General features: G+C 37.2%; 2 protein-coding genes across 2 annotated transcripts; one reads left to right on the top strand and one right to left on the bottom strand.

Moving 5' to 3' along the window:
- The first annotated feature begins 1,211 nt into the window (after positions 1-1,211).
- LOC117933875 (uncharacterized mitochondrial protein AtMg00810-like) lies at positions 1,212-2,414 on the top strand. The gene has a single exon (XM_034855445.1). It carries the CDS (start codon positions 1,212-1,214, stop codon positions 2,412-2,414), a length of 1,203 nt encoding a protein of 400 aa, XP_034711336.1.
- Positions 2,415-3,817: 1,403 nt separating this feature from the next.
- On the bottom strand, positions 3,818-5,610 carry LOC117933502 (cytochrome P450 89A2-like). The gene has a single exon (XM_034854882.1). The coding sequence runs from the start codon at positions 5,549-5,551 to the stop codon at positions 3,998-4,000; it is 1,554 nt and encodes a 517-aa protein (XP_034710773.1). The 5' UTR covers positions 5,552-5,610; the 3' UTR covers positions 3,818-3,997.
- Between the last annotated feature and the right edge of the window lie 5,750 nt (positions 5,611-11,360).

The following is an 11,360-nucleotide window of genomic DNA, read 5'->3' as shown; positions in this document are numbered from 1 at the left end:
TCTCATTCCGAAATTTTATCAATATATAGCAATTTTGCAAAAATGATTGAAACACAATTCTCCAAACGTATCAAAACCTTTCGATCTGATAATGCTCTTGAATATACTCAACATGCGTTTCAAGCTCTATTACATTCCTATGGCACTGTACATCATCTAACTTGTCCAGGTACCTCTCAGCAAAATGGTCGAGCCGAAAGAAAACTTCGTCATATTCTTGACACTGTTTGTGCTTTGCTTCTTTCTGCCAAAATTCCTGCCCCATTTTGGGGTGAAGCGGCTCTTCATGTTGTTCATGCAATTAACCGTATTCCAAGTGCTGTCATCCATAATCAGACTCCGTATGAGCGTCTCTTTGGGTCACCCCCTGTCTATCATCACCTTCGCTCATTTGGATCTGCTTGTTTTGTTCTTCTTCAGTCTCATGAGCACAACAAACTTGAGCCTCGCTCTAGACCTGTTGTTTCCTTGGTTATGGTGAAACTCAAAAGGGGTATAGGTGTTATGATCCTGTCTCTCATCGTCTTCGTGTTTCTCATAATGTTGTCTTTTGGGAACATCGATTGTTTGTTGAACTCTCTCACTTTCGTTCTTCCTTGACTAACTCCTCTGTTTTAGAAATCTTTCCAGCTGAGTCTCTTGTTCCTTCTACAAATACTTTTTATCCTCCTTTGGACTTCTCTCCAGATATTTTTTATGCTTCTCTTAGACAGGTTGCAGATGAACAGATTGATGACGAGCTACCCCACTTTGAGACTAGGTCCCCTGCTCCTACTTTGCCTGAAGATCCTCCACAAGACATTCCACCTCGCCACTCAACCCGGGTAAGATCCATTCCTCCACACCTACTTGACTATCATTGTTACACTGCCCTTGCTACACTTCACGAGCCTCAAACCTATCGTGAGGCCTCTACTGACCCTTTATGGCAGATTGCTATGAAAGAGGAACTTGATGCATTAACCAAAAACCATACTTGGGACCTGGTTCCTCTCCCTCCTGGACAATTTGTGGTTGGTTGTAAGTGGATCTATAAGATCAAGACTCGCTCTGATGGATCCGTTGAGCGCTACAAGGCTCGTCTTGTTGCCAAAGGCTTTACACAGGAATATGGGATTGATTATGAAGAGACTTTTGCTTCAGTTGCTCGTATCTCATCTGTTCGTGCTCTCTTAGCTGTTGCTGCTGCTCGTCATTGGGACCTTTTTCAGATGGATGTTAAAAATGCCTTCCTTAATGGGGATCTGAGTGAAGCAGTCTATATGCAACCTCCTCCTGGTCTCTCTGTTGAATCAAACAAGGTTTGTCATCTTCGACGTGCACTTTATGGTCTTAAACAAGCCCCACGAGCTTGGTTTGCCAAGTTCAGCTCCACTATTTTTCGCTTGGGTTACACTGCCAGTCCGTATGATTCTACCTTATTTCTTCGTCGTACTGATAAAGGCACTATTTTGCTTCTTCTATATGTGGATGATATGATCATAACTGGTAATGACCTTAGTGGCATTCAAGAACTCAAGGATTTTCTCAGTCAGCAGTTTGAGATGAAAGATCTTGGACATCTCAGCTATTTCCTGGGTCTTGAAATTACTCATTCCACAGATGGTCTTTATATTACTCAAGCCAAGTATGCTTCTGATCTGCTGTCTCAAGCCGGACTCATTGACAGTAAGAATGTTGACACTCCAGTCAAACTTAATGCGCATCTAACACCCTCCGGGGGGAAACCATTGTCTAATCCTTCTCTTTACAGACAATTGGTTGGCAGCTTAGTTTATCTCACAGTTACTCGTCCAGACATCTCCTATGTTGTTCATCAAGTGAGCCAGTATTTGTCTGCTCCACGATCAACTCACTATGCTGTTGTTCTGCGCATTCTTCGATACCTGAAGGGTACCATTTTCCATGGCCTTTTCTACTCAGCTCAATCTCCTCTTGTACTCCGTGCATTCTCTGATGCTGATTGGGCAGGAGATCTTACTGATCGCAGGTCCACTACAGGTTACTGCTTCCTTCTTGGTTCTTCTTTGATTTCTTGGAGAAGTAAGAAACAAACTTTTGTGGCCCGCTCCAGTACTGAAGCAGAATATCGTGCCCTTGCTGATACCACATCTGAGCTCCTTTGGCTAAGATGGCTTCTTAAGGATTTGGGTGTGTCCACCTCCTCTGCTACTCCCCTTTATTGTGACAACCAGAGTGCCATTCATATTGCTCACAATGATGTCTTTCATGAACGGACTAAACACATCGAGATTGATTGTCATTTTATCCGTTATCATCTTGTCCATGGTGCTCTTAAGCTTTTCTTCGTCTCCTCCAAAGATCAGCTTGCAGATATCTTCACCAAGTCACTTCCTACAAGACGCACTCGTGATTTAATTGACAACCTCAAGTTGGTTTCACATCCACCTTGAGTTTGAGGAGGGCTGTTAATGTATATTAAGGGTATATTATGTTATGGGCTTTAGGCCCAGTTAGGTTACTTGTACCACACACATATGCCTCCTATATAAAGGCACTGATGTATATTCTTTCTCTCAGGAAATACAATACAATCTTTCAGTATTTCTAACATAATCAAATATTCATGATTGTTCCCTTTATTGTATAAATTTTAAGTTTTCACATTCTTTCCAAAGTTTAGGAAAATTGTTGAATTTTTTCTAAATCTTCTACTGATAATATTTACTGAAGATCCAGCATCTCCTCTCACCTCCATATACACCAAACACATTGCCTTGGCCGATATCACAATCGACGTACATTGTCAAAACAGAAGTCACACTACTTCATTAATTGGGCATCCTTACCAACACCACTTTTGATACTCCACGTTTAAAATTGTCGTTTATCTCATAGACTTTTCACACATTCCCACTTTGATTACTTCCCTAGCTTTTCACTGCCCCATACTCATAACACCAACACTACCCATCTCTCATTACTTACTTCCTATTTTGCTCTCTATCTCTCTCTCTTTACTCCATATTTGGCCGGCCTCGTTTATCCCACCAATCAGCCTGCGCCTCTCCATACTCTTGCCATCCATTCCCTCACATGATCGATCACCTACTCAACCCCACCTCTCCATTCATCACTGCAATCCTAGTCTTCTTACCCCATTACTTCATCCATATCCACTCATGGCTCCATGCATTTTCTTCTATATTTATTTATTTTTTCCCTCAAAAATTTTTAATATAAGATAAAAATTCTATAATTTTTCTTTCCTTTTTCTTTTACCCTTTCTCCTTCATATTTTACTTCCCTCAATTTTTACAAGCAAAGATTAACTTATGCTATGTTTAGTTCTAGATGAAATATAAGGAAAAATGATAAAGAAATAAAGAGAAAAAGTAGATACATTTGATGCATTTAATATATTTTCAGTTTTTATTTTACTTATATATGATAATATATTTTTATATAAAATGTATCCAAATAGGTAACCATGGCTATGTTTGGTTCTAAAAAGTTCGAAGAGAAATGTGTGGGAAAAAAAATAAAGAGAAAAAAAAAATATAATTTTAAAGTTAATAAATTATTTTTATATATTACTCCAAATTTATTTTGCATATTTAACTTTTTTGATGTAAAAATTAAATAATTTTAAAATATATTATTTTTTTATTAATTTTAATTATATTAAATTTTATTTTTTATTTTTTATATTATATTTAAGCATGATAAAATCATTTTTTTTAGCTACTTTTTTCTTCCAATAGTTTTTTCTAGTAATCAAACATGGCTGAAAGATGGTAGGTATTTTTATTTTCTTGATAATTTTCAATTCATAATATTTTTCAATTTTGCCCCGTCTAAGCAAAGATCTCATCTTTACTAATTTATTTCATCATTATGAATCTATGATCTCAGAGATAAAAAGCTCATATCCCCACTCATGGAAAGCACCTCCCATGAATTATCATCATCGTTGTTCTTATTAAATTATTATTAGTAGTAGTACACCATCAAAATATGGTGGACAGGTGTGCAATTACTCCATTGCAGTCCTGGCTGATAACCTTGGAGAAATGCGAGCTTGCAACGGGTTCTTCATGGTGGTTGGTAGCAGAGACACAAGAGGCCTTTCTGAAAGATCAACTCCGTCTTCACCCACAGCCTTCCATTCAAATTTCCACACCAAATTCGCCACAAAATACTCCAAATGCAGCATACCTAAACCATACCCTGGACATATCCTCCTTCCTGCGCCAAACGGCATCATCTTTATCTCTCTGCTACCAGTTATATCAAATGTTTCACCATTGTTATTGCTGTCCAAGAACCTCTCCGGCTTGAACTCCATTGGGTCTTCCCACACCTTGGGGTTGCACGCCATTTCAGCTGCCATGAAGAATACTTTGGCGTCCTTTGGGATCACATACCCATCTAATATCACGTCTTTGGTCACTGCATGCGGTACAAGAAAGTGGGCCGGAGTGTGCCGCCGGAGACCCTCTAACACCACCGCCTTCAAGTATGGCATCTTCTGCAAATCTTCCTCCTTCACTTCGTCCTCTCCTTCCCCCACAACCCCGCTAATTTCCTTGAAAAGCTTGGCCTGAATGTGCGGGTACTTCACCAGGTTCGCCATGATCCACTGCAGCGGAGCATCTGTGGTGTGGGTGCCGGCGTTGAGAAACTCCGAGCACAAGCTCACTATCTCCCCTTCTGTGAGCTTCCTCTTCTCGTCCGGGAGTTGCAGGTCCAGTAAAGTGTCGACGTAGCACGTTATGGATGGATTTGGTTTGCTCACCGTATCCGTCTTCTCGCAGGGTTGCCGAGCTCTAATCAGAGGGATGAGCACGTCCTCATGATCCTTCCTCAGCTGCATGAACTTCTCCCACCGCTTGTGGAACAAGAATTTTCCGATAACCGGGAAGAAATTGAGGATTTTAAAGTTGTGATAACTCTGAAGGACTTGACTCTCCATGGCTTGAATCTCTCTGATCTTGGCTTCCCCAAGGTCGTCGCCGAAGCACATGAGAACCAGCAAGCAGAACATGGCGAAGTGGAAGTGCTTCACCACTAAAACCACGTTGTCCCGGCCTTCGGCCTCCTGGCGGAGGCCGGCGACGAGAATGTCCAGGACCCACTTCCGGGCGCGGGAGTATAGCCTCACGCGCGAGGGGTGGAGGATCTCGGAGGTGAGATTGCGGCGGAGGAGGCGCCAGGCGGGGCCGTAGGGGGCGGAGCTGATGGTGCACTGGTTGCTGGCCATGATCTTGCTGGTGATGGGTGGGGGAGGGCGGTCGGCAAAAACGGCTCCGTTTTGGACTAGAGCTTGGTAAGCCAAGGAGTTACTAGCCACAAAGATGGCCGGGTTAAACCCGAAGGGAAGGCTCACAATCGGACCATGCTTTTCATGCAGAGTCTTTACCACATACTCGAGTTCCGAAAAAGATTTTCGTAACCATAATAAATTTCCGATAATCGGAAATGGACTTGGCCCTGGAGGGAGATTGGACTTTGACCGGAACTTGAACTTAGACCTCGCAAATAAAAGATATGCAAAAAATACGAAAACAAACCACCATATCTCCTCCATTGATGGATTTTTGGCACAAAGAAATGGGGGTTGTGATGAAGGGATTGAGTAGAATTATGGGGGAGAGGAGGTATTAATAAAAAGGGTGAGAAGCGGTCGAGGAGTTCAAAAACTTACATCTACAATGACGCAAACAGAAGTTGAATTCGATTCATGTGGGAGGTTGGTGACCATATACGGAAGCTTCTATTTTTTTTCCTTTTTGTTTGTTTGTATTTTGTTTAGGAAATTAATTAAATGTTAAGCATTCATTTCTAAAGTAAAAAGTGACTCAAAAAGAAAAAATTCATGAAATAAAAATTTGTATAACAACAAAATGTGACATGGATATAATATATTTTATTATTAGCCACGTAAGACTTAGAATATATGCCTAAACTTCGAGAGAATTTGCATTCAAAAAAAAATTGGGGCCCACCACTTTGATATGTTTGGCTTAATATGAAGTTTCAAAAAAAGGTGAAAGGGGCACAAAACAAAAGAAGGAAAAGCAGCCGACTCAATAATTAAATGACACAATAAACAATAATAGTAATTTTCAGTACATGAAGGAGATTGTTTCCCACTCCATTGTCCTCTACCTTAAGCCGAGCAAACGCCATTAAACATAGAAATACAAGGATGATCCAACCACAAAAGGTTCAGTACAATGGATGCTTCCAAGCATTAGAATTCGACATCTTCCAACTAGATTATCTAAAGCATCTAATTAAGCTCAACTTTTCACATCAGATTTCAAGAGCAAGATCCTTTAACCACTTTTCACATTTCCCATGTGTTCAAAGACAATGAATAATGTTAAGGAGAAACGCATGAAGAAAAAAATTGTTGGGCGCATCTTCTTACTTGTGAGCGAGCAGGTGTGTGTCATGGCTTTTCCCAGCTGAACGAATTCTCAGGGGTGGCCGAACTTTGATACTGATCTCTTTGGGTGTCAATGAAAGCATCTCAGGAAGACCTTATTGATAGAAAAATGTAGAGAAATGTGTTTAGTACAACATAATTGTGTGGAGATGGGGATTGAAGCATTCGATGTGACTGGGAGTAAGGAGATCAAAACGATGCCTTTTGGTGCAGGAAGGAGGGTTTGCCCTGGTTATCCTTTTAACTTTTGAAATTTGCAAAGAATCTCTTTCACATTTCATGATTTCTCAAAAGGAAGGTCTTGATCTCATAAGTTGTGGGGTTGAAGAATTTGTACATTGTTGTTTGTATTTGTGTGACCATGTGAATGCAGGAGGATGTCATTGTTGAAGAATTGATGTGAGAAAAAATTTAGCAGACCAATAAACACATTGAGTCGTTTTCAAGGATTGCCAAATTAAGATAAAGAAAATAAATATTTTTGTACTAATTTCTATAAGAAGATCAATAATTAAATTTTTTTAATTCCACTTCTTTCTTCTTCAGGAACACAAAATGGACGTGTACGTGGTCTAAAATGCTGTGGGTTCTCACCTACAATAAGGCTATGTTTGGTAGTAAAGGAGAAGTGAGGGAAAAAAAGGAGAGAGATAAGGAAAGAGTGAATTACTCCTTTGTGACCGACTCTATCCAACTCTGACTCTGACTGTGCCCTTAAACTCAATATTGGCTTTGGCTACTAACATCAATAATCATCAACCATGACCAAAACAATCATCTTTTGTTTCTGTCCTTTCCCTTTTTTTTTTTTTTTTTGTATTTTGTGGAAAAAATAAATATAATCTCCTTTCTCTTCATCTCCATTCAATTGTGGTCCCATCTATACCATTTATACTCCACCCTCTACGGTCTGCCCTCCTACCCTTCTTTTCTTTCTCCATCTTCTTTTTGGGTCTATGCCTTCCAAGAATAAAATTCCAAATGCTCTATGGGCTTTGCAACATTAAGTTCCTAAGTGCTTTGTTGTGTGATATTGTTTTCACGTCATGGGTGACAGACTAGCAGAGAAACCATTGATTCTAGATTGAGGTACTGAGGGGTTTAAGAAATGCAAACCGTTTCACTTTTCTATTAGTGCCTGTTTTTATTTTCTTAAATACATATTTTATTTTATTTTTAATTTTTGTTCTTTTTATTATCATTAATTTTCTCAAAAAAAAAAAAATGAAAAGGAAAGATTGAGAGGAAACAAAATTCAAAATTCATTAAAATAAAATTTTTAACTCCCCATTGTTCCTCTGTGAACTACTCTATCCAATTCTAACTTTCTCTAAAACTCAATGTTGGCTTTGGCTATTACCAGCAATAGTCATCATCCATGACCACAACAATTAATTTTTTTCCTTTTTCTTAGTATTTTCTTTGTCTTTTGTAGAAAAACAAAAAACAAAAAACAAACAGAAACATTTCCATTCCCTTTGTCTCCATCCAATTGTGGTCCCATGTCTATAAATGCTACCCCACCCCCCTACACTCTTCCCTCTTTCCCTTCTTTTGCTTCTCTATCTCGTCTTTGGTATGTATCTATTACATAAAGTTAATAGTTATCCTTAATTTAGTTTAATTAGGATATATAAAAGATAAAGTTTGAATTAAAGTTGAAGATGGACTCGAAACGGCTTGAATTAAAGTGGAAGATAAACTCAAGCATATATTATTTGTATATAAATATGTGAAACCAAGTGTGGACCCCGCATTTTTGCTCGATGCTTTTCCACTCGATGGTGTGACTCGCTTTTCATTTTATTTATTGAAAAGTATGATTTTTTTTTTAGAAAAAAACTTGGAGTTGCCACTTATTTTTGTTTTATTTTTAAAGGGAAAAACAAAATAAGAAATAAAAACTCTAAGTGTGACTCCTAAAGGAAAAACAAGTCTGTGAAAAACCAAAGTCAGGTCTAGGGGTCAAGTTACCTATTGGGAAGGTATGATGGTGAGTCGTAACACCCATCTAAGCCCTATAATAAGGTTTTTACTAAATAAGGTGAAACAAGTGTGACAATTGATAAGAAAATCAATAGATATCAGTAAAATGATCAAATGATAAAACAAAAAATGCATAAAAAATAAGTAAACTGGGAGTGAGATCGTACCTTAACAACAAGTAATAGTGCGCTATCATGGAACAAGGTTAGTTCGAGTATAAAATCATCAGATGCATATCAAAGAACAAGACAAAGATCAAGTAATATTCATTAAGCATAACAATTGGCAATCAGAAGAGAAAATTCATATGTAAGACCCCCACCAAAGCCCAATTTATATTGCATAAATTAGTCCCACAAATTCCATTATTTTGGAATTATGAAAATCAAATTCATGTTTATTTAAAAATCAAGGAAAACAAAAAATTATTTTAAAATCAAATAAAATTTGCGAAAGTGCTTACTTGAAAGGAAATGTAACAAGTTTATTTAAAAATAAGATTTTTAGTGACTTAAAACTCTAATGAAGGATGAAAAGCAATAAAATTAAAAAAAAAATATTTGAAAATTGGAGTGAAATTAAAATTATTTGAAAGAAAACTAGAGTTTGGAAATTTATTTGAAAATTAAATTCTCGAAAATTATTTGAAAATTGGAGTTTTTTTAAGAATTAGAATTTTGGAAATTAAATTTGAAAGAAATTGGAATTTTGAAAATTATTTGAGAATTGAAGTTTTGGAAATTAAATTTAAGAATTGGAGTTTTAGAAATTAAATTTGAAGATGACATTTAAAAAAATAAATAATAATAAATAAATTTGGAATTTGGAATTTTGGAAAATTTATTTGAAGATGACATTTTAAAAATTAAATTTGAAAATTGAAATTTTTGGAAATTTTATTTGAAGATAGCATTTTAAAAATTGAATTTGGAATTTGGAATTTTTGGAAATTTTATTTGAAGATGGAATTTAAAAAATTAAATTTGGAATTTGGAATTTTTGGAAAATTTATTTGAAGATGGCATTTTAAAAATTAAATTTGGAATTTGGAATTTTTGGAAAATTTGAAAAATGGTATTTTAAATATTAAATTTGAACTTTTGGAATTTTGGAATTTTTGAAAAATTTTGAGAATGGTAGTTTTGGAAAATTATTTGAAAATGGAATTTTGAAAATTAAATTTGAGAATTTGAATTTTGGAAAATTATTCGAGAATGGAATTTCGGAATATTAAATTTTTTTTAAAAAAATGAAATCTTGGAAAATTGGAATTTTGAGAAATAATTTTAAAAAGTAAAATTGAGAATAGAATTTCAGAAAATTAAATTTCGAAAATTGGAAGCTTGGAAAAATTATTTTGAGAATGGAATTTCGGAAAATTCGAATTTTGAAGAATTATTTGAAGATGAAAATTAATTTTGGAAAATTAAACTTTGATACAAAAAAATAATGAAGAATTAAATGGAAATGTGGGTGCACGCGCATGAAAGTAGGTTTGAAGAAGTTTAAGTGGAAGAAATAGTGAGAGAAAAAAAATAATAAAGAATGGGTTTGGTGGTGAAATGAGTGTGGGTTATTAAATCCATTGTTTTCTTTATGACCCAATTTCCCATAATTCCTACAAATTAGAAAGTCTTGGCTTAATCAATTGAAGTTCCTCATCTCTATTTTTTAGTGCGTTGTTGGTATGCCCAAAAAAATCATGTCTGCCTCAAGTACTGTCAACTAGTCATTTAGATCATAAAACTCATTTCCAAGAGTAATCATATTGCCTTTTGCCAGGCTTCTCAGAAAATGGCACAGGAGCTACCACCATCGTCAGGACCTCCTTTGTCGACAGTTCCTTCTCCAAACTCCCACCTGACTGCTCAAAGTCCAAAAGCAGCCCGCACTCCGCCCACTATCGAACACGGCCTCCGCCTCCTCCTTTGGAGCCACCATTCCCGCATCTTGAAACCCACTCCATTCTTGCTTCCCTTTTCTGGTTCTCTTCTCCCTCTAACTCAAAAATCTTCCCAGCCCAACTTTCTACTCCCTGTCTCTTTCTGTCCTTACCTGTCCGGCCACCATTTTCTCTTCTCCTTGGTTCGCCATACACCTTACTGGCAAGTTGGTGCAGTCTAGCCACATAGGCTTCCATGGCTATGGAAAGTGTTCTCATGAATAATGAAAATGATTCGGTAGAGATGATGATGGTGTGCGATGGACGGTGGTGATGAGATAGAAGAGTATAGCATTGTGGGTGTGACGGCATGGGTGTGATGGGTATGAAATGAGTGGGGTAAGGTTGAAGAAATGGTGGTAAAATAAAAAAAAAAAAAAACACTAGCAGATTCAAAGCGAAATGTAGACAATATGAACCAGAGCAAGCAATAACATAGCCTCAATAATCTCAATCTGAATCTAGCATGAACGATAAAATAAAAACCAGTAATGGCTAGCCTATGAGCAACCTAGAAGTCATTAGAAACATCAAACATACCTGGCCAGACTCCTCTCGAGCAAGCTCTGTACGTCTTCAAGCACTCCTCCCTCTCTCGAAACGTTCCCAATCCCCCTTCTCCAACTATCTCTTCTGCATTGCTTCCAGTTCAACCAAAATATCACCACCAGCCCACTGTTTCTGCCATCATCCTCTGCAACTTGCTCAGAGATGTTTCTATCCCCCAACCACCACCATGGCAAGGTGGTGGTGTGCTTGGCCATGCTTCCCATGCATGTGCCTCCAAAGGAAACTGAGCCCCACTCTAAGACATGCTGCCAACAAAGTGCTCCAAAAATAATAAAAAAGACTTAGGTCAAAATGAGGGTTTACACCAAGGTTTGATTAATCTCGATTTTGATGATAACAAAATAAGGTTTGAAACTAATAATTATATTTCAAGTGTGATTAGGAAAGAAGATTTTCAAAGCAGCAAATATAAAGATAAAATCAAGTCAAAGAGAAATCAATAAAAAG

This window comes from Vitis riparia, chromosome 16 (assembly GCF_004353265.1).
Source record: "Vitis riparia cultivar Riparia Gloire de Montpellier isolate 1030 chromosome 16, EGFV_Vit.rip_1.0, whole genome shotgun sequence".
NCBI classification, from domain to species: Eukaryota; Viridiplantae; Streptophyta; class Magnoliopsida; order Vitales; family Vitaceae; genus Vitis; species Vitis riparia.
This window is presented reverse-complemented; position numbering and strand designations above follow the sequence as displayed.

Bases quoted from the DNA above. Each gene is read 5' to 3' on its own strand.
- LOC117933875 (XM_034855445.1), top strand. From the start codon at position 1,212: ATGGATGTTAAAAATGCCTTCCTTAATGGGGATCTGAGTGAAGCAGTC.
- LOC117933502 (XM_034854882.1), bottom strand. From the start codon at position 5,551: ATGGAGGAGATATGGTGGTTTGTTTTCGTATTTTTTGCATATCTTTTA.